The 23,760-nt window shown below is 43.5% G+C and overlaps 2 protein-coding genes and 2 pseudogenes across 2 annotated transcripts; all 4 read left to right on the top strand.

Annotated features, from left to right (window-relative positions):
* The first annotated feature begins 1,679 nt into the window (after positions 1-1,679).
* Positions 1,680-2,549, top strand: LOC146379281 (paraneoplastic antigen Ma1 homolog). Its single transcript, XM_084941096.1, has one exon. It carries the CDS (start codon positions 1,680-1,682, stop codon positions 2,547-2,549), a length of 870 nt encoding a protein of 289 aa, XP_084797222.1.
* Positions 2,550-4,701: 2,152 nt separating this feature from the next.
* LOC146379280 (claudin-4-like) lies at positions 4,702-5,335 on the top strand (annotated as a pseudogene).
* Positions 5,336-9,701: 4,366 nt separating this feature from the next.
* Positions 9,702-10,292, top strand: LOC146379279 (claudin-4-like). Its single transcript, XM_084940497.1, has one exon. The coding sequence runs from the start codon at positions 9,702-9,704 to the stop codon at positions 10,290-10,292; it is 591 nt and encodes a 196-aa protein (XP_084796623.1).
* A 5,962-nt stretch (positions 10,293-16,254) lies between these two features.
* On the top strand, positions 16,255-16,858 carry LOC146379278 (claudin-like protein ZF-A89; annotated as a pseudogene).
* Positions 16,859-23,760: the final 6,902 nt, after the last annotated feature.

Genomic DNA, 23,760 nt, shown 5'->3' with positions numbered 1-23,760 from the left:
GATGGGAAAAGGAAAAGAGAGGGTAGAAAGGAGAGACGTGAGTCAAGACACTGGGGAGTCGACTGGATCGTCAGATGTAGAATACGAGAGGCCACATGCCTGGTACAGAGACTGTGTGGAGAAAGTGTTGAGGGAGGAGTCATTTAGTGACAATTCTCCATTGGCATCGGAGGATGACGCTCAAGCTATGTTTCTATCTGAGGGCAATGCCGAAGAGTCTCAGGAGGAAGCAGATGACATTGGTGATGTAAAGAACACCGATACAGAGTCAGAAGTGGAGAAGGAAAGACCTCTCTCAAAGAGGTCTAGGGGAAGACGGAGTATTGGGGAAGAGGTCAGCAACTGCCTTAGGTCAGGGACGACTGGGAAGAGAAGAATAAAGCCAGTTTTGAGACTGTCCTACGATGAACCAGGGAAGGCTAGTGACCAACCTATTACTATTGTTCACAGAGGGGTTGTGATAAAGTTGGGGAATGTGTAAACGAAAAAAAAAAGTGAAGTTCTAAGAGTGTCTGTTAAACATTCAAGATGTGTGGAGTTTTATTTGTTTTCAGTCGCCTTGGGAGATGTCTGATGAGGACATCCAGACGATTAGAAGGGGGAGGATGTAGCCCGGGTATATTTTATGGGGCTAAGTTTTATTTCCAGTTGGATATATCTGAATAGTTCTGTTGTTCATTTTACTGTGTTGGTAGTAGTAATAAGGAAGTGTGTTTAGGTGCTTTTACTTTGAAAGGGAGCGAGCGGAGGCAGCCACGAGAGAGCAGAGAAGAGAGAAAAGCGTGCGTGAGATGCGGCTAGCGTCTACAGAGACTTTTCCCAATGGACAGTGAGGATAAATCATCCCACGCCCACGGCTGAGTAATAGAGCGTGACTGTGAGGTGGTGCAGCCCGGACTGGTTTGCACTGTTGCCTCAAAATATCCCTAGTTAGCGGCGTGCTAACTTGGCTAATCGGAGTTAGCCATAAAGGCGGACTTCGCTGGGCGTCACCTGACCTGCACGGAGCGGGAGGCTACTGACTGCCAAGGCGGACCGATCAGGTTTGCTGCTTAAAAGGAGTAAGTGTGCAGCTCGGCGACCTAAAGGACGGACCTCTCGGCGTGCCGTGAGTGTATTGTGGACAAAAGACTAAGGTTTCCAGGTAGGAGCACCATTTTGTTTTCTTTTAGGACCGTTGGTTCCTACGCACCCTAGCATCGATCCAGGCCTGCACCGAGGGGACTTGGGAAACTGGGTGGTGTGAGAGTGTGTGTGTGTGTGTGTGTGTGTGGGGCCCATTACAGTAAAGAACTGTGTAACTGTTATTATTGTTATATTTTGTCATTGCAAGAGACTTCTTACTTTATTGATTTATTGGGTGTTTACCAGTTCATTCAGTAAACCTGCTTGCTTTAAACATAAGATTTTGTGTCTAGTACTGTTTCTTATCTATAGTTCAAAGTAAGGTAAAAGTGTATCTGTGTGTTATACGTGTGTAAATCAGGGGAACTTTCACTCAGGGCAACTAAGTAAGTTTAAGATAACTAGAACTCAGGGCGTACCCGGCTATAGTGGAGTACACAGTACGGGGCGCTACATAAAATGGAGGCACCGCTGGGATATTTTATTGTTTCAGTCTGAAGTTCCCAAGCACGTGTATTTTGAGATAAAAGCAGTAACTTTGATATTGTTTGGTCATGGATGTTCAAGCTATGCACTGTGAGTTCTTCGAGGAGCTTCAGGAACGGAGTCGTGGAGAGACCTTAGATGAGGCTCACACACTGATGGTGCTTACTCCCGAAGGAGTGGAGATAGACCAAATAGAACACACTCTGGAGAGTGTTAAAGCTTTGGGTCGAGTGCGGGTGAGAGGCCGGAGATACAACAAAGCGCTTGATAGGCTAACTGTCCTGTGTGAAACCAAAGAGAAAGTAGATGCCACAAGAATCCCACCTGAAGTGTACCCTACGGGGGCTGGTGAGCCGTGGTCCATCATAGTGACAGCTGAAGCTTCGCCTCGTGAGGATTTTTCCCAGAGTAAATCGAAACGCGGGGCAGAGGCACAGGAGAATGGTAACTCTGCAGAGTCAATAATCTGTGCTGTGGGCGATTTGTTGGCAAAGATGGAGAGACCCTCCAGTGAAGGCAGTAGTTATCGTAGACTCAGAATGTTCTCAGGCACAGTACCAACACCGGTTGGAGAAGAGACATTCGAACAGTGGGTTGAACAAGCACACCTAATGGTGGAGGAGAGTGACAGTTCTGCTAAAGAAAAGAGGCGCAGAATCATTGAGAGTCTTAAAGGTCCAGCACTAGCGGTGGTGAAAGCTGTGAGGACAGCTGATCCTGATATTAGCCCAGAACAATGTCTAGAAGCTGTTACAAAAGCTTTTGGCAGTGCTGAGACGGGTGAGGATTTGTACTTTGCTTTTCGGTTACTACAACAACAACCGCAGGAAAAACTATCCGACTTTCTGAGGCGATTAGAGCAGTCGCTGAGCAGGGTAGTGAGTTGTGGTGGAATTGAAGCCCACCGTGTAGATAGGGCCAGAGTAGAACAGCTCTAGAACAGGGCAACTAAGTAAGTTTAAGATAACTAGAACTCAGGGCGTACCCGGCTATAGTGGAGTACACAGTACGGGGCGCTACATAAAAAAAAAGGCAAAACAATATAATACAACATATATTTGAGCAGCAGTGTGATGTGATGAGTTTAACAACAATTATAATAACACACATTATTCAAAGCATTTTCAAAAACAGAGTTTTTAAAATTGATTTTGTCAAAATCTGACAAAATTCTGTTCTCTGTTCTTTCCCTTCGAGGTACAAATATCAGCTGACAATGCAAATTTTAGCTTTTGCTGCATTATTGAGTTTCAATCCCCCTTTTTGATTTTATTGCTCTGACTCCTCTGTGTTTTCTTGTTTCTGTTCCTACTGCCTTGTCTATGTGCCAGAGTGCAGTGGCATATTTGAATCCCTAATAATGACTTAGACACCTTCGTTGCTATGTATTTATGTAAGTGACTGATACTGCTGCTTTTCTGTGGTGTTTCGGGTGTATTTTGTGGTTGTGTCCTGGTGTTTTATATGCAGTACAGACCACGATAGAAGGAAATAAAGTGCTCTAACTATTTACATTTTTAAAGAACATACAGATTGTTTTTGTACACTTTTATGCTACTATATAAAATTTTTCTCTTCATCTTGGAGACTGAATTCTCTTCAGAACCACTAGGCAACAGTAGAAATTCTAAGCTCCAGTGCTGCAGAGGTTGGTGGCAGTTAATGGCAGAGGTCTGTGTTAATCAAGGCAGGCTGTTGGGGCATGAAATACCACCTCTCTGGTGGGGAAGGAGCCTGAGCTAGTGCATGGGGTTGAGACGCACTGGTGACACCTTAAAGCATAGCTCAAGCTCTGGTACCAGTATCCTGGAGAGGGATTGGACTCTATTCCAGTCTCGAATTGCCCTTGGTAAGAGGTGGCTGTCATAGAAAGGTTGATAAGAGATTTTTTAGTTTTGTGATTATTGTTTAGTTGTAGCTTCATTTAAGATAGGAGAGCTCGTGAGTTGGAACCAGATGTGTAGAGGAATGCGGTGACATACATACTACATCCTGAGTTAACGGTCACCCCCCTCTCTCACTCTCCTTTTAAGGAAATGTTTAAGTTTCTATACATACCAAGCTATCTCCTATTTCAACAGACAAGCTAAAGGTTTCTCCTATTATGGAAACGTTTTTGTATACTGAACATACCACTCCTACTTCCTTTAAAGCTCACTTGGAGTATAAATAAAGAATGCGCTGAGAGCCCTGCGCGGTTTTTCTGTCACATCTGTTGTGCGCACTTTGACAGCAGAGCAGATCGGACTGACCGCCCATGCGCATGTAAAAATTAGATATCTGAGTGTGACTTCATTTGCCTTTCTAATAACTTTTCTCTTCACAAAGGTATTCTTAAATCACCTCATCTTGCTGTCTTTTCGTTGGAGTTTTTAATTGGCAGACAAGGGGGATTCTTTTCTGCGCCTTCAGGCTGGTCAGTGGGCCCTGACTGTCATATGCGGTTATGTACACATCCTTCTTGGAGTCACTAGGTGCAGTGCTTGGAAAATTCACAGATCCCGTGGGCATTTACAGAGAGACCAGGATTGGTGCAAAGTGAATGAATAAAATGTTACAGTTACAGTTTTCAAGGAAGAGATGGCAGCATGGATGTTCTTTTCTAAATCCAGCCACTATGGAATTCCCTGCCTGAGCATCTCAAATGGGCAAACTCTGTAACCTCTTTAAAATATCTTTCTAAAACTTCCCATTTGGCTTCTCATAACCACTAATGCCTTTTAATGTCCTGGATTATATATATCTGTGTGTATCTAGTGGTTTTTAACTTGTTCAATTGTATTTATCTAAAAAAGGTTGTATTTGTTTGTTTTATCATTGTTCATTGCTTTGTACTACACAGTCTTCAGACTGAAACAACATTAAGCTGGTTTGGGATGAAGTGGACAGAAGAGTGAAAGAAACACAACCTTTAAGTACCACACATTCATGGGAACTTCTGCAACAGAGTTTCAGAAAATATGACTAGTATGTGAGGAATGCACTTTCCACTTCCCCTCTAAGTTACTGAGCAGCAGTTTTGTCAAATATAAATTACAGCAGCTCTCAAGAAGACACTTTCCTCCTTGAAGAGATTTACAGAACTTCACCATGAGAGCAGACTGTAGGCAGCGTCTGGGTTTGACCTTGGCTATCATCGGCTTTCTGGGGACCATCACCACCTGTGCTCTCCCCTCATTGAAAGTCGCAGCCTTCATTGGTTCCAACAACATCATTGCTGAGTTCATCTTTGAGGGCTTGTGGATGTACTGCGTGGTTCAGAGTACAGGCCAGATAAAATGTAAAGTCCACAGTTCTGTACTCACATTACCTCAAGACTTGCGGACTGCAAGAGCACTTGTCGTGATCTCCATCATCATCGGGTTCTTTGCAGTCTTGCTTGGTGTCATTGGAAATAAGTCCGTCAAGTAACTGCGGGACAAAAAGCAAAAGAGCAAAGTATATAGCTATAGCTTCTGGAGTTGACTTCATCATTGCAGGCATCTTCGTGCTTATAGCAGTTTGCTGGAGTGCTAACACCATCATGAATAATTTTTACAAACGTTTCATGAAGATGGAGCTTGGAACCTCGCTCTACATTGGCTGGACATCTGCAGGACTCCTGTGCCTGGGAGGAGGCCTCCTGTGCAGCTCCTGTCCTCCAAAGGGTGAAACTAAATGTGAGGTCACGTACTCTAAAGCTCACTCCTATGGAGGACCACAAGAGCCCCGTGCATCAAAATAAAGAATTCTTTAGAATTTAGTATATTTAGATTGTTAAAATACATTCACAAATGTATCATGATTTCAGAAATATCTGTCCGATATTTGAAAGATTGAACTGTTGAATTCAAATGTAATGCTATGGGAAAGTATATAACATGATCCCTATAAGCTTGTGTTACATCACATAAGTATTATTATTATCATTGCTATTTAGGGCGTTCGTGGCTCAAGAGTTGTCAGTTCGCCTTGTGATCAGAAGGTTGCCGGTTGAAGCCCCGGCTCGGACACTCTCGGTCGTTGTGTCCGTGGTCAAGACTCTTCACCTACCGCCTACTGGTGATGGCCAGAGGGGCCGATGGTGCGATATGGCAGCCTCGCCTTTGTCAGTCTGTCCCAGGGCATGCAAGCCATTATTATTTAAACCAACTGTTAACTGTATATTTCTGTACATTTACGTATTATGATTCATTTTGCCACATTCATTGACCTTGTTTATAGGTAATTTCATTGTTTGATCACGTTAAAATGTTCCTAATTTAATGTCTAAAAGCACTTGGAAAAGGCAGAATCCCATGTAAAATTAGCGCAACAAACTCTATTTTCATTACTGAAAATAACTGTATTTTTATGAGGAAGTTATTTCCTGTTATTTTACGGTAGTATTTTGGCGCCCCAGCTGCCGGAATATTACAGTTTTTTAAGAGGTTTTTTTTAACAGTGTGTTTAACTGTAAAGAAGGTCAAAAGCCCCTCAGACAGAGGTTCTAGTCTGAGCACAAAGGTGAAAGCAGGAAACAACCAGAATGGGGATCGGGAGAAGCTGAAAAGTGATGAGAGGTCTGAGAAAATTAGCTTTAGTAGTAGTCTGTAATTTTTATGTTATGACAATTGCCCAAACACAGCAGTCATCCCATACATGGTCCACCCGTTAAAGGGGGACAGAGGGCCAAAGAGGGAAAAGAAGCATAGAGAATTGACACCTAGTGGGTAAAAAGGGTGTGTGTAATATCTGGAGATATGTGCTGCACTTTCATTCCCAATAACACGATCCCAGATGGTTCTGTAACTAGAGCCCTGGGAAGATTCAGGTCATCATTTAAGAAAATTAATAAATAGAATAGAATAAATGCATGAATATTTGGAATTGATGATTCATTGGAGAAGTGGATGGCATCTGTCCTTGGGCAATGGAAGGGGTGTATTATGTCCATTAGGGTTTCCTTATCTGTTTTTACAGCTTAGTTGGGTAATTTGTGGTGGTGTGCCTTCTATCTGAGGATGCTTGTTAAGGTTGGTTAACAGGGCTGTTGGGGATCTGAAGACAACATGATGATGCTTGATGACTTTTAGTAGTGTCGATCTACTCTGATCAGATCGAAGGAGGGACTGTTGGGAATAAATAATTTTCAGTGCCTCAATTATGCTATTCTTTTTTATTAATATGTGTTATAAAGTTATATAGTGTAGTATTAAGTGGACACAGCCCTGAAAATAAAGGGGAGTAGAAAGCTGCAGACTCTCGCTCATGCTTGCATGGGAAATTAAAGATAAGAGGAAACCATTTTCTGTGGAAAGTTACTGGAATGCTGTTGTTTAGTCTAGAATGAGAGAGCTTCTGTAATAAAACTGTTAGGGGCACACCACCATTTTGAGATCCGCAGCAGCGTGTCTTGTAGGACGCATCTCCCTTCTAGAAGTAATAAATGGTCTACTGAGCAGTGTTTTGTTGTTTTGTCTTCTATCGGATGCCTCTGAGGAATCAAAAGAACTCGATGAAGTGTTGATATTTACAGTGGCTAATGCACTTTTCTGTGCCTTAAGTCCTGTACACCTGTGGTAGTAAGGTTTTGACTTATTTCTTCACTTTTATGGGGTAGCTAATTTCAGTGTGTTGACTCATGAATTCCTCTTGTGTGCGCTGCTACAGTCCTCCACTCATAACAGTGCTCTGTGTTACGACCCCCTCTGCTAGGGGACAGGGAGGAGTACCATACATAAGCCCTCACACGGGAAACTAAGTGAAATAAAGGTTTTATTGCAAAATTCAAACAGAAAACTGACAGGGCTGCATTCAGCAGACCACTGGGCATATAATCAGCACACAACTAACACGCACACAGGAGTGAAAAACTAAAGCAAACTAAGGCTAACGTGACAAGCAGTAACACCACAAAAATCTGCTCCAGCTAAGTTCAACCATAGAGATTAACAAGCAAAGTTCAAAAAGAGAGGCAAGGGGGACAAACTGCATGTTCAGTCCTCGGCAGCAGCCCACAGTGTGAAGAATCTTCAGCACAATCAGCCACTAATTGCTTCATGGAGCGTCACAGGATCCCAGGCAGCCAATTGTCTATGTGGGTTGCCGCACTGCAATCTGCATACAGGGGACTGGCATGGGTTTCCAGATGCCAGTCGTCAGCGAGTCCTGGCACGCTTGGATTTGCTTGAAGAAAAAGGCAGTCTCACTCCCTCTGAGGCTCAGGGCTGTAACACTCTGCATTAATAAAAACTTTTAGATAAAAATCAGTGATGAATGAAGGGAATAAACAAGCTATTTAGCCAATACGTGACTGAATTATCACCTCCGTGATGTCTGGCAGTAACATTAAAATACTTCCATCAAAAAAAGATGACTTTTCAAAAATACTCATTTCTTCCTTAACTTTTTTCCCACAGTGTTTTACACCAGCATGAGAAAATATTGCCAACCTGACAAAGAATCCCACCATAGAAACCTACTAGACACTAAAACACTAAATATGAAACCCACATATGGGTCTAACATTTAAAATAAATGAAGCAAACAGACAGAGGGACCAAAACCACACTGACGTCGAGAGACACAGAGGGGCACAGAGGGGAATTCAGGGGGCAAACAAAAGAAGAAAACTCTTAGTCAAACATAAACATAAAGATTGCAATAAAATTACAAGAATTAATATTTAACAACACAAACAAGGAGGAAAAAACCAAAAGAAATTAAAAAGATTAACACTTGTTCTGAGCATGTGGTAAAAGGTTTGATTCCATGTTGTACTTGTGGTCACTGGTTTGTAGGGTTGTTTCTGCAAAGTATCCATGTTTCCGCCCATAAAAAAAACAAGGCCCAGGTGCAAGCGCATGCAGAGGAGGACAGGGGTGGGTGGCGTGCAGATTGGGGGGGTGGGGGGGTAGTGGAGGGGGGCAGGGGTGGCATGGCATGGTGTGCAGAAGGGGCTTGAGCACCTGCACCCTTTTGAATGTATATGTGTGTGGAGTGATGCCTGTGCCCCTCAACAATAATTTTTAACTATCAATCACAATTTTGCTAATTAAAAGAATCTGGCTTGCATCAGTCACATGCAGTGTTGGGGAGTAATGGAATACATGTACCAGAGATTGTGAGACAGATTAGAAATGGCTACGGGGAAGTGGTGACTGGAGCTGAGAAGGGCAGCCCTAGGGAACTGGATCACAGAGGGGGGTCATAGGGAGAGACAGAGAGACAGAAAGGGATCCTGTAAAAGATGGAGAGGGAGTTATTGTATGGATAAGGAGCAGTCAACTGAGAGTCTCTTGCTGGTGAGTTTATGCTCCTTGCTTTGCAGGTCAAGGCTTTGAAGGCTCTGAGGAGGGGATGTCTGTGGGAATTTTCAGTGTGTTTGAGGTGTAGTGGTACACCGGAGGGCAGGCAAGCGGGTGAGGAAGCCACCAGGGAATGAACAGAAAATGTTTTTACTGAGGAACTGCCTAGTTACCACTATGGAGCACATAACAAACTGGTGAGAAAAAGCAGGTTGCACAGGTTTAAGTAGGGGGATGAGGGATGGACAGGAGACCAGCAGCCATGGGTGGAAAAACCCCAGACACTCCAATGGACCACAGCCATACATTCTTCCTGGAAACTCTATATTACCATTTACTGTGAATAAATCTCACAAATTTCAGTGATAACGAACAAATTTAGAATTCTTTATTTGCACTGAAATAGCTTACTTAGTGACTTTTTAATCATTTAGAAATTTATGACAAACTTGAAAAAAGTTAACACTAAAACTATAATTGTCACTGAGATGTGGCATTTTTCAGTTTTGATGATGCATATTTAGTACGATCCAACCAAATATTACTTGCATTTTTCAAATTATTTATTTTGAGTTAAGTTTTTATGCGTGCTGTTTTTTGTCATTATGTGTCACCTTCTTTAGAAATCAGTTTCAACTCAGAGGCAACAATAAAATCTGTCATCTCCTTTAAAAGTGTGAACAGGTACAGAGGAAGCCACAGTCAAATTCTGAGTACTATAACCAAATGATAACCACTTCCTTCTGAGCTCTTCAGATAAATTACCAAACCTCCTTTGAACACATCATCTTTCCTCCTTGAAGAAAGTCACAGAGCTTCATTATGGTGGCTTGCGAAAGACAGCTTCTAGGCCTGGCTTTGGCCTGCATCGGCTTCCTGGGGAGCATCATTAGCTGTGCTCTCCCCACATGGAGAATCTTGACAGCCTTCAAAAATTCCAAAATGATCATATCCTTGGTGGATGGTTTATGGGAGAGATGTGTGATCTCACCAGGGGATGAAACGCATTGCATGGGGTACGAGTATATACCGTTACCTGCAGACATGAAGGCTGCTAGAGGACTCATCATCACTGCCATTTTCACTGAGCTCCTTGGGATCCTGCTTGGTGTGGCTGGGAGAAATTGTATGAACTTTGTGCCAGACGAAAGGCAAAGGAGGAAAATGGCTCTGACTTCTGGAATTGCCTTCCTCATTGCAGGCTTCTTTGTTCTCATACCAGTCAGCTGGACAACCAACACCATCAATGATCATTTTCATCCTACCCTGTTTTTTAATGATCCTGATCACGAGGTACTTAAAAAGATGGAGTTAGGAGCCTTGGCCTACATTGGCTGGTTCACCACCGTCCTTCTGTTCCTGGGAGGAGGCCTCGTCTGCAGCTCCTTTTTCCGCAGAACTGGGACTGAGTAAAACATTACTCCAACTCTTACATTGTGTAAGCAAGGCCTTACTTATTGCTTTTTAAATAAGGCTTATTTTTCTACATCGAGCATTTTTTGGAAATAAGAAAAAGGTGTTATGAAAGTTTTCACCTCAAGTTTGTCATTTGAATGAGTAGATTAACAAAGTATAAAATCAGATTCAAATATGAAGAAATATTTGCAGTTTGATTGTGTAACTTGACTCTGAATCGATACACCATTATAACCACCTTTTGTATTTTTCTTTTCATTTATTGTTTTTGTTGTTCATAAGTGTGGAGACAGATTTGACTTTTTCAGGGATCTATGTAAAGTCATAACCATGTCCATTTAAAACCACTATGAAATCTATGCAATGTAAGTCTATGTTTTATCTTTGACTATCATCTCTTTATTAAATTGATTCAATATTGATGATCATGAAATAGTTTTTACATATGCTTTTTGAATAAAAATATTTTTGTGTGTGATTGTATACAAGTGAAATTTATATCAAATTAAAATGAATATTTCAGAGCATGCAAAATAATATGTATTTTTGGTGCCTTTTTTAACATTAAAGCAGCTTAATAAACATAGTAAGAATGAGTTTGCAAAAGACTGAACATTGTCGAGTTTTGCATTGAAAAATAAAACGACAAGATGATTAAAAAACTGTTAACAAAGACCACACTGCCAAAGTTGAAAAAGTTTAAAAATGATACATTAAAAAAGAGAATTAAGTGTTTGAGTTTTTTAAAGTTTCATGTGTGTTACATCTAATCATAGACGACAAGTCAGAGTTGACAAAGTGTCAGTTTTACTTCAACACATCTGTTGTGTCAAACAGTAACTACCAAAAGGATTTAGTTTAGACTGGAGAAATTTCAAAAGTTGTTTTGTAGAATAATTTTGTCATTAAATTTTTAATTACAAATAATACTAAATAATGTTTGTGGGCAAAACTTGTCTATGGTGTAATGAATGTAATTAACTTTATGGAAAATTTAGATCAATGTCCGTTTTTGTTTTTTTGATGAATTACCACCCCTTCCTAAAAAATAAAATAATAAATTAATAATAACAATAAATTCACACACTTGTTGCAGGTTTGTTTTCCATGTCAACCAGATGTGGGCCAGGTCTGGAAATGATGGTGCTATTCATGTTCCTATTTTCCAATTTTAGTTAGAAGATCCAAATGCCACGTTGCAATACTATACTGCTATAGTAGCCAACGTTTCAAATGCAGGTTTGACAGGTTCATGAGTGTACACTTTATCCACAACCTAGTGAGGGTTCACTGGGTGGCTGTAGCTCAGGAGGTAAAGCAGACCACCTACTGATCGGAAGGTTAGTGGTTCAATCCCTGACTCCTCCGTTCAAGAGTGTGAATGTAGTTGGATGTAGAGAGATTGGGTGAATGTGGCATGTTATATAGAACACTTTGAGTAATCTGGAAGAGTAGAAAAGCACTGTATAAGAATATTTCCATTCACTGTCTGAACAGAGTGTTGTCATGTTACTTTTGCATTATTATGTTCCAGCACATGTTGTTATTACATGGCTTGATTAAGGTACTCATTAGGCTGTAGTGATGTGTCGGTCATGAACGAAACGGCTCTTAGAGCTGACTCTTTGAAGTGAACAAAGAGTCACTTCAAAGAGTCACTTTCTTTCTCTCACCCTCTCTCTCGCAATTTTTTTCCACTTCACTCCGCACGTGAGCCTTGTGCTTGCGCTGGGAAGAGGGGGGAGGGGCGGTAGTTACACTTGCAGTAGCACAGGAACAGAGCGGGAGGGAAAGAGAGAGAAAGAGAGCCAGGGACAACAAAGTCACATTAGAAAGGTATAGTAATCATCCACAACTATTTTCAGTTGCGGATGATAAAGGATTCAGTAAGTTTATTCATGCAGGCCTATATGACAGAGAATGTGAATCTTCTTTTTGTTTTCATATTTCAATTGATATTTTATTGTGTTGTGGTTTGCAGTGTTTTGTCTTTTTTCACTTTTTTTTCACTTTCTGGGAGTTTATTCCAGATATATGGAGCATAAAAGCTGAATGCAGCTTCTCCGTGTCTGGTTCTGACTCTGGGAACTGATAAAAAAAAACGGATCCAGGTGACCTGAGGGATCTGGAAGCTTCATACTGGGTCAGGAGGTCACTGATGTGTGGTCCTAAACCATTCAGAGCTTTATAGATCAGCATCAGAACTTTAAAGTCTATCCTCTGACGGACAGGCAGCCAGTGTAAAGACCTCAGAGCTGGACTGATGTGGTCCACTTTTTTGGTCTTAGTGAGGACTCGAGCAGCAGAGTTCTGAATGAGCTGTAGTTGTCTGACTGATTTTTTAGGTAGACCTGTAAAGATGCTGTTACAGTAATCAAGCCTACTAAAGATGAATGCATGGACTAGTTTTTCCAGGTCCTGTTGAGACATCAGATCTTTTATCCTAGATATATTCTTGAGGTGATAGTAAGCTGATTTTGTTATTGTCTTAATGTGTTTTTCTAAGTTTAGGTCTGCATCCATCACTACACCCAAATTTCTCACCTGGTTTGTGGTTTTTAGGTGTATAGATTGAAGTTCTCTGGTGACCTGTAATCGTTTTTCTTTGGCACCAAAGACTATTACTTTGTTTTGTTTTTGTTTAGCTGGAGAAAATTGTGGCACAACCAGTCATTAATTTCTTCAATGCATTTACCAAGAGCTTGTACAGGGCCTCGGTCTCCTGGTGACATTGTGATATATATTTGTGTGTCATCTGCATAGCTATGATAGTTTATTTTGTTGTTCTTTATAATCTGTGCCAGTGGGAGCATGTATATGTTAAACAGAAGGGGTCCCAAGATGGAACCTTGGGGAACTCCACATGTGATACTTGTCTGCTCAGATGTGAAGTTACCTATTGATACAAAGTATTTCCTGTTTTCTAAGTATGTTTTGAACCAGTTTAGTACAGTTCCTGAAAGACCTGCCCAGTTCTCCAGTCGTTTGAGTAATATGTTGTGGTCAACTGTATCAAATGCTGCACTGAGATCCAGTAAAACTAAGACTGACAGTTTTCCACTGTCTGTATTCAGAGATATGTCATTAAAGACTTTGGTCAGAGCGGTTTCAGTGCTGTGGTTCTGTCTAAAACCTGACTGGAAGGCATCATAGCAGTTATTCTGTTTTAAGAAGTAATTGAGCTGTTGAGAAACTGCTTTTTCAATGATCTTACTTAAAAATGGGAGATTTGAGATAGGCCTGTAGTTTTCCATTTGTGTCTTGTCAAGATTGTCCTTTTTCAGTATAGGTTTAATTACAGCAGGTATTTAGTGGTTCTGGAAACACACCTGACATTAAAGAAAAGTTGACAATCTGTAACAGGTCTGACTCCACAGTCTTTGAGACCTTTTTGAAAAAACTTGTTGGCAAGACATCTAAACAGCAAGAGGAGTGGTTCAGTTAACCTAAGATGTCCTCCAGGTCTTTGCTGTTAATAGGGTGAAACTGTTTCATGGTGTTTAAACAGTTTTTCGGTGGACACAATACATATCCTGAATCTGCTGTTGATGTACCAATTGCTTGTCTAATCTTTTGGATTTTTTCTGTGAAGAATTTGGCAAAGTCATTGCAGGCCATGGTCGAATGAAGTTCAGCTGCCACTGACACAGGAGGGTTTGTTAGCCTGTGAACTGTAGAAAATAAGACCCGAGCATCATGACTGTTTTTGGTGATGATGTCAGAGAAAGTTAAGTAGTGATGGGCTAATGAAGTTCTCTGAAGTTCTCTGAAGAATTGACTCTTGTACTGAAAACCGAATTACTCAAAGCTTTTCAATACAGTTCTCTTTGGCGACATCTGGCGGTGAAAAATATTAAGAACAGCTTGAAACTTCAACTACCTCATTATAACTCATGATATTAAACACAAGATGTTTAATAACATGCAACAGTTCTGTCTGATATCGAGCTACTGCTGTGGTGCTTTAACATGCATTTTGTTGGGTGAAAAAACTATGTTGATTGTTTGATTAAATAATAGCAATAAAATATAACTATATGTATAGTGTATTTCTTATGTATGTTTTAGACCCAGGGTAGATGAACTTTTATTCTTATATTTATTGTCCAAAAACATTTGTAGTACATGAAATACATTAATGCAATTAAGAAAGTGTGTGTTTGCCACCTTTTGTGCTCACACAGGTTTAGTGTCTGACCCCACTGCTGCCACTAAGGCAGTGTAATTCTGTACAAAATGCTGTTTTCAGAACAAATTATTAAGACAAATTCTTTTTCTGTTTCTCTTTTTTTAGTTTTCAACACAGATGAGAAACTTCTGTTTCCTGCAATCCTCAGTCATCTCTGTTTTTGAAGTATTTTTTCTTTAAAATTGCAGCCCACCAAATGTACTGCATTGCAGTGGTGTAAAAAATACATAATTTAAAATGTACCAAAGTAAAGCTAACACTAATTATGTGCATCCTATTAGTGTTAGGTATGAACCTAAATGTGTGTTATACATCTCGCAACCAGTAGATGGCACCAAGCCACTGGTGTATGTAACTTTGATAATACTTTGATAATAAATATATTATTTTATTGTAATTGTAGATTGTATTTTTACAATTTATCACTGTAGCATTATTAACTTAAAACCAGAAATATAAATAGACCAGAGTTATAATAGGGAGGACAGGCAGGGCTTCCACTCCTTTAGAGGACATGGACAGACCCGTGAACAAGGTGGAGAAGTCCATTCGTCAGGTGTTGAGGAAGATGAACATATTCAGGATGACATTAAGACAATATATGGAGAAGAAAGAGATTGATGGAAAAGAAATAAGACTATAAAAGGATATAAAAGATCTGGACTTGCCAATCAAGACTTTGACAAATATATGGAGAAAGAGTTGGCAGATCATTTAAAGGCACTAGCACCCGTTATAAAGCCAGTTCAGGGTATTTGAGTATGCACAAAGAAATGAAATTTTGATCCAGCTGGCAGGGATATCAGAGGCAAAAACTGTTTGGGTTAAGTGTGCAAATATTAAGAAAAACTAATATCTCATCTCAACATTAATAATTATTTCCCCATGAAATGCTAATTATCAGTTATCAAAATGCAGATAGCTCACAGCAAAGCAAAGTTGGGTACTTATTTGAAGAGTATAGCCTGACATATGTAAATATGAAAGTAATTGTGATTATCATTGGGAACTTTGCAAGCAAAACCAAATCCTACAACTACGGTGGATTGGTTGATGATACCGACACTGTTGCAAAGCTTTTAAGGTGAAGTAGTAATAGGTCTGTGAATGGAAAAGCAATCTTCACTTTCAAAGAAAATAGTGATGGAGTCATCCCTGGAGAAGATGTGCATAAAAAACAAATACCCACACCACAAAAACTTGGCGGTAGAGCCAGAAGGCAGCAGTGGGTAACATCAACAATTTGATGTTATGGAGTAGGCAAGAGCTATGAAGAGAATTGCAGTTAATTTTGTCTTTATTTGAATTTCATTTTGTTCTGAACATGAGGTCATGTGACCCAGGCCTTGTTTAAGAAAACTGACTTTTGATGGGCTCAATTGGTAGAATTGATGCTCAACATTAAACAGAAAAAAAGTATTGAAAATGAACTCAGTCTTAAACACATTCAGCAGTAATACTAATCAATTTAACACTGATAGATGATGATAATCTCTGCCTGCGTTTCTCTAAAAGTCACCACATGCCAAAATAAGAACAAAACAATTATGCATTTTATAATAAAGTACTTGCAACCCTCCTGCCAATATTTAAATTAAAAATATACAGTGTATCACCAGTGAGCGGAAGCCACAGTCAACTTCTTCCCCGAGCATAAATAACCCACATAAAACCCACTTCCTGCTCAGATCTTCTCTCACAGATAAATGACTACAGCTCTCGAGGAGACACCATCTTTTATCTATAAAGCGATAAAGAGAAAGTTTCATTATGACGGCTGGTGTAAGACACCTTCTAGGCTTGACCTTGGCCATCATCAGCTTTGTGGGGACCATTGTCATCTGTGCTCTTCCACAGTGGAGAGTCACAAAAATCTTCCAGCAATCCAGCATCGTTGCTTCCCAGGTTTGTGGAAAGTCTGTAGTACCTTTAGTGCACAGATTGTGGAGTGCAAAGAGTATGAGAAAACACTTGTGCCTATACAAGTCAAGACCTGTAGGTTGCTAGAGCGTTCACTGTCATCGCCATTGTCACTGGTGTCATTGGGATCCTGCTTGGTGCTGCTGGGAGCAAATTCACCAACTTTGTACCAGACGAAAGGAAAAGGAGCAAAATAGCTATGGCTTCTGGAGTTGTTTGTCTCATTGCAGGCATCTTTGTGCTAATACCAATCTGCTGGACCACCATCGCCACCATCCAGAATAATTTCAACAGCTTTCTGCCCCATGGCACTCTGGAACTGGGAGCCTCACTTTATATTGGCTGGATCACCACAGCACTTCTGTTCCTGGGAGGAGGCCTCCTCTGCAGCTCCTTTATCTGCCGAGATGGAACTGGCTAAAACGTTGAGTACGCCAACCCTTGCTCTTTGTAAAAAGCCATATTTACAAAGAGGATTTATTTAGTTACTCATATTAACCTAAGCTTAGAAATCCAGCAGTCTGTTGAAAATGAAACAAAGGTTGAATGAGTAGAATAAGAAAGTCTAAAATTGAATTAAAATAGGCAGAAATATTGGTAATTTTAGGATGTAAATTGATCCTTGATTTTGTTGTATTTTATACCATTATAGACACTTTTTCTTTTCATGTTTATTGTTTATGCTGTTTACTATAAACTTGTGGACACAGTTTTCCTTTTTTCTGTGATCTTTGTAAAAATCAAAAGCATGTGCATTCAAAATATATAAAACATGATTGTGTGGCTTAAACCCAGATCTGATCTTTGAATTTTTCTTTATTAAACTGTTCAATATTGATTATTATGTTATTCATTTGCAGTTGCATTCAGAATATTTTTCTGCAGTATTTATTTAATTTGGGGGTGGGGGATGGGGTGGGGCGATTAAGTATGATTGCATTGTAACAGTAAAATTGTCACATTAAAATGCCTGGTTATAACATGAGATCATGTTTTGGGGTTTGGGGAATTTTGAGTTTTGTTTAGTTTTTTAAAGATGTCTTTATGTTGGCTGTTTGTTTTGTTTTTTAAATGCCCTGCATCAGGTAAAGGACAATATGTGTCAGGCTTGAAGAACAATGTCATGAACACAAAATACAGGCTGGATGCCATTGCCTTTGGTACAGTGATAGCTAAAAGATTCATCCTTATAAGGTGAAAAGACGTGTCATTGGCTACTCTTCATTCAATGGAGAGTGTGAGTGGGTTCACTTAGATGCGACACAATTTTCAGGGTTTGTATTTGAACAATGTCAACAGCTCTGTCATGGTCGGACAGTCCTTCCCGGGGAGACCTGCCTGTGTGTGTATGTGTGTGCTTCTCTCTCTCTCCTCCTCCACCCAGTGGCTGACACACCTGCACCTAATTTGCCACCCAGCTGTCACTGATCATCCTTCGTTGTGGGCTGAGGTATTTAACTGGGTGTCCAGATGGCAGTCGACGCTGGATTGTACTTGAAGCTCGGTAGTAAAGAGTGTTTTGTGACTTGCAGCTTAGCTTTAGCCGGCTAGCTTTCTCACCTGTGGTTTTTGCTCGTTTATAGGAGGAAGAGATACAGAGCTGGAGGTTGGAGAGCAGGAGCCCGTGGATTAAGCTATTGGAGGAGAACACACACTCTGGGAATCACTTTGGAAACTCACCTGCGCACCACTGGGAGTTTGGAGAAGATCACTGTTGGACTTTGCACTTCACTTTATGTTTTGAAACTGTGTTTGGGCACTGTAAATAAACGCACCGTGTACTTTGCATCCTGAGCTCCGCGACTGAGTCCGTACTTTCCCATTACCCGTGACAGAACAATCCAGCCAGCAATGGACTCAGCGGACTCAACTCCCGTCCAGCGCGAGCTCGCGCTTCAAGCTGAACGGTTGGAGCGGCATGAAAGGATGCTGCAGCATGTGGCCGAGGAGCAGTCCGCGCTACTACAGGTGGTATCTGAACTGAAAGGTATGTTGCTTGCTACACCTAGAGCACTCGTTCAACCACCAGAGCCCACTACACCACCACAACCACCAGTGGAGCTTCTAAATGTAGCAGCGGCCTGTCCCCTTCCTCCATCTCCGCCTCCGCCTCAGCGAGAACACACGTTACCTGTACCTGAAAAATTCAGTGGAGAGTTGGACAAAAGCCGGGGATTTTTGACTCAATGCTCTCTGATTTTTAGGCAGCAGACTCGAGCTTATGCCTCTGATATTGCCAAGATCACCCTCATGGTGGAGCTCATGACCGGACGAGCACTACTCTGGGCTCAAGCAGTCCTAAGCGCCCAACCCTCCATCTCATATAGTGATTTTTTGAGCAAATTTCGGTGTGTGTTTGACAAAGGCTCTAACCCTGACAGTGCTGCTCATCGCATGTTTACTTTAAACCAGGGCCGGCGGAGCGTGGCGGACTTCTCCGTGGACTTTTGGATCCTGGCCGAGGAGACGGGCTGGGAGGAAAAGGCGCTCCGAGGAGCATTCCTAAACAGCTTAAATGAGAATGTCAAACGTGAGTTGGCCACTAAAGAGCTTCCTAAATCATTAAGTGCCCTGGTTAACATGTGTATCAGTCTAGACGACCATATGCGGGAGTTTGGCAGGCGGACTGGAGATGGGCGACGGTCAGTAGGGGGTGTAGGAGTTCCGACTGGACTCCCCTCTCTCGAGTGGAGAGAGGAGGGAACGGACTCACCTGCTGACGAGGAGCAACCCATGCAACTGGGACGGACTAAATTCACCCGGAGCAGAAGACAACTGGTGGGTGAGTGTTTTGTGTGCGGGAAGAAGGGGCATTTCGCGGACTCCTGTCCCTCACGGCTAAAAGACTCAGCCCGTCAGTAAAGGTGGGGATACTGACGGGTGCGCCGGTGAATACATTCCTCCACCTCAGCTGCCCCGCTAAATTACGGTTTCTTTCCCGCACCCATTCTTGTGATGCACTAATAGACTCGGGAGCTGAACAAAGTTTTTTGGATGAGGCTTTGGCCCACAAGATGGGTTTGCCTGTTGTTCCTCTCCCTGAAACGCTCCATGTGTCAGCGCTTAATGGCAGGCCTTTAGCCGCTGTCACTCACCGCACTCAAGAAATCACACTCACTCTCTCCGGCAATCACACTGAACAGATGTTCCTGTTTCTCTTCAAGGCACCTGACACACCCTTAGTTTTGGGATTCCCCTGGCTCCAGCGACACAATCCACAGATTGATTGGGCCAAGGGATGTATCGTAGGGTGGAGCACCCATTGCCATGAGCAGTGTTTACGCTCTGCAGTGCCGGGTTGCATGTCAGACGATCCTGCGGGGCCGCCCACTCGCCTCGACTTGTCGACCGTGCCGGCCGAATATCATGATCTAGGTCGAGTCTTTAGCAAAGACGGGGCCCAATCGCTGCCCCCCCATCGTCCGTACGACTGCGGGATTGATTTGCTCCCAGGCGCCCCCTTGCCCACTAGCCGACTCTACAGTATCTCGAAACCTGAGCGCGAGTCTATGGAGCGCTACATTACCGACTCCCTGGCAGCAGGTATCATCCGTCCCTCCACCTCTCCCTTGGGTGCAGGCTTCTTTTTTGTTGAAAAGAAAGATGCGTCCCTACGCCCCTGCATTGACTATCGGGGACTGAACAAGATCACTATCAAAAACAAATATCCTCTACCTCTGCTCGCCTCAGCTTTTGAACTCCTTCAAGGGGCCACCCGTTTCACCAAACTTGATCTCCGCAATGCTTATCACCTGGTCCGCATCCGCGAGGGGGACGAGTGGAAGACGGCCTTCAACACCCATCTGGGCCACTTCGAGTACCTGGTAATGCCGTTCGGACTCACTAACGCCCCTGCCATTTTCCAAGCCCTGGTAAATGACGTCCTACGAGATTTTTTGAACCACTTCGTGTTCGTTTACCTTGACGACATTCTGATTTTCTCCAGGTCCAGAGCTGAGCATGTTAAGCATGTGAGACTGGTGTTGCACCGCCTGCTGGAGAATCTGCTGTTTTGTAAAGCGGAAAAATGTGAGTTTCATGCCTCAACTGTCTCTTTTCTGGGTTTCATCATTGAACAGGGCCGGTTGCGAGCGGACCCGGCTAAGGTCAAAGCTGTGTTGGAGTGGCCTGTGCCCGGCACCCGGAAGAAGTTGCAAAGTTTTCTGGGATTCAGCAACTTCTACAGACGTTTCATCCGGGACTTCAGTAAGGTGGCATTGCCTCTTACTCAACTCACATCGCCCAAACAGCCGTACCTGTGGTCTCCAGCAGCTCAGCAAGCATTCGACCGTCTCAAGAGCCTGTTTGCCTCGGCCCCCATCCTGGCCCAGGCTGACCTCGCCCTGCCGTTCGTGGTGGAAGTGGACGCTTCTGATTCGGGAGTTGGGGCGGTTCTCTCTCAGCGCAAGGCAGGTAAATTACACCCCTGTGCCTTTTTCTCCCGTCGGCTCACTCAGGCTGAAAGGAATTATGACGTGGGCGACCGGGAGCTTCTTGCCATCAAGTTGGCGCTGGAGGAGTGGCGGCACTGGTTGGAGGGGAGCGAACATCCTGTTATCGTGTGGACGGACCACAAGAACCTCGCCTACCTCCAAGCGGCTAAGCGCCTGAACGCCCGACAGGCCAGGTGGGCATTGTTTTTTGCACGGTTTAACCTAACCATTACCTACAGGCCCGGGTCCCGGAATACGAAACCAGACGCCTTGTCACGCCAGTTCGCGCCAGACACGGACCCTGAGGAGAAGGAGAGGCCCATTCTGCCAGCCTCATGCATTGTGGGGACCCTCACCTGGGAGATAGAAAGGGTGGTCCGAGATGCTCAGCGACAAGATCCCGACCCCGGCACTGGTCCAGCAGGTAGATTGTACGTTCCCTCAGCGGTCAGGGGTAAGGTCATCCACTGGGCACACACCGCACGGTTTACCTGCCATCCGGGCAGGAACCGAACTGTCACCTTTTTACAAAGACTGTTTTGGTGGCCCTCTCTCTCTCAGGACGTCCGGGAGTATGTGGCCGCATGTCCTGTGTGCGCCTGAAATAAGACGTCCAACTCCCCTCCTTCGGGACTCCTCAGACCACTGCCTGTCCCCAGCCGGCCATGGTCGCACGTCGCTCTGGACTTCATCACTGGCCTCCCTCCGTCCTCTGGTAAAACTGTTATACTCACCATCATTGACCGTTTTTCTAAGGCTGCCCATTTTGTTGCCCTTACCAAACTTCCCACCGCTCTAGAGACTGCCCAGCTCTTGACCCAGCATGTTTTCCGCCTTCACGGCATTCCTCTGGACATTGTTTCTGACCGTGGGCCCCAGTTCACCTCTCGGGTGTGGAAGATGTTTTGTACCGAGCTGGGGGTCCAGGTCAGCCTGTCTTCTGGTTTCCACCCGCAGACTAATGGGCAGACTGAGCGAGCGAACCAGGAGCTGGAGGCCATGCTGCGCTGCGTCGTTTCCTCCAATCAGTCGTCATGGAGTGAGCAGTTGGCGTGGGCCGAATACGCCCATAACTCTAGCACGTCGGCCGCTACGGGTGTCTCTCCCTTCGAAGCATCCCTGGGGTATCAACCCCCACTCCTCTCCATCACGGAGGGAGAGGTGGCCGTGCCTTCTGTGCAACATCACATGAGGCGCTGTCGACGGATCTGGCGGGCAACTCGAGCGGCCCTACTGCGTACGAGCGCACAAAACAAGAGACTGGCTGACCGCTGCCGCATCCCTACACCGGCCTATCGGGTGGGTCAGCAGGTATGGCTTTCCTCTAGGAACATCACTCTGCGGACTGAGTCCAAGAAGCTGGCTCCCCGGTTCCTTGGACCCTTTTCTGTGCAAGCCATCCTGAATCCAGTGACTGTCCGACTGGCCCTCCCGCGCAACATGAAGGTACACAACGTGTTTCATGTTTCTCAAATTAGGCCGGTCCGGACCAGCCCGTTGTGCCCGCCTCCCGGGCCCCCACCACCCGCCCGGGATATCGCTGGCGCTCCGGCGTATTCCATTACTCGCATAATGGACGCCAGGCGCCGCGGTAGGGGCTTCCAGTTTTTGGTGGATTGGGCGGGGTACGGTCCGGAAGAGCGTTCCTGGGTGCCGCGGTCTGCGATTCTCGATCACGGTATGGTGAGAGAGTTCCGCCGTCGGCACCCTGACAAGTTTCGTGGGTCGCCCGGAGGCTCCCATTAGAGGGGGGGTACTGTCATGGTCGGACAGTCCTTCCCGGGGAGACCTGCCTGTGTGTGTATGTGTGTGCTTCTCTCTCTCTCCTCCTCCACCCAGTGGCTGACACACCTGCACCTAATTTGCCACCCAGCTGTCACTGATCATCCTTCGTTGTGGGCTGAGGTATTTAACTGGGTGTCCAGATGGCAGTCGACGCTGGATTGTACTTGAAGCTCGGTAGTAAAGAGTGTTTTGTGACTTGCAGCTTAGCTTTAGCCGGCTAGCTTTCTCACCTGTGGTTTTTGCTCGTTTATAGGAGGAAGAGATACAGAGCTGGAGGTTGGAGAGCAGGAGCCCGTGGATTAAGCTATTGGAGGAGAACACACACTCTGGGAATCACTTTGGAAACTCACCTGCGCACCACTGGGAGTTTGGAGAAGATCACTGTTGGACTTTGCACTTCACTTTATGTTTTGAAACTGTGTTTGGGCACTGTAAATAAACGCACCGTGTAGTTTGCATCCTGAGCTCCGCGACTGAGTCCGTACTTTCCCATTACCCGTGACAAGCTCAACAGGTGGCAAATGAGGGTATTTGGAAGAAAACAGAAATACTGAGGACCTGATTATTTATTATAACTATTAACTATTCATTTATGTCCCTCCTGCTTTCTCTGAGGGACGGGGGCTTGGGATGTTTTTTTGTTGTCCTGTCAAGTCAAGCTGTTGATATAACATTCAATAAATAAAGTGTGTTGAACTTTAAACATGCCCAGGAAGAGTTTGGAATGAGTGCTTTGTTTTATTCATTATGAGATATGTGATGAGAGATTATGAGTGTGTGCTGAAAGGTTTGGTTTGGTGCTTAATATGTTGGTGGCCTTGTGTGGTTGTATTTGTCATACTATATCCTGCTGCGGTGAAACTGGTTTTCACACAGGATATTGTGTTTCTCATCTTACTGTCTCTGCTTCAGAAATACATTCTGTATGCAATAATTATTCCCATGCATTAAACACACACACAGACTATTGATCTCACACGTACATGAAGTTCTCAATCAGAGATTCCCCTTTAATTTAACACTTGTATGGTGTTCCGGTCTGTGAGACCCATTTTCAGTTTTTTTCAAAAGAAAAATTAAACAATGAATTATTTTTTCAACCCGAAATTCATTGGCTTTGGTTTATTTTCTGTGAAGA

The sequence above is a fragment of the Perissodus microlepis genome, chromosome 10, assembly GCF_051167445.1.
Source record: "Perissodus microlepis isolate ML-2025 ecotype Zambia chromosome 10, ASM5116744v1, whole genome shotgun sequence".
NCBI lineage: Eukaryota > Metazoa > Chordata > Actinopteri > Cichliformes > Cichlidae > Perissodus > Perissodus microlepis.
The sequence above is the reverse complement of the archived record's forward strand: the minus strand, read 5'-3'. Positions and strand labels throughout refer to the sequence as shown.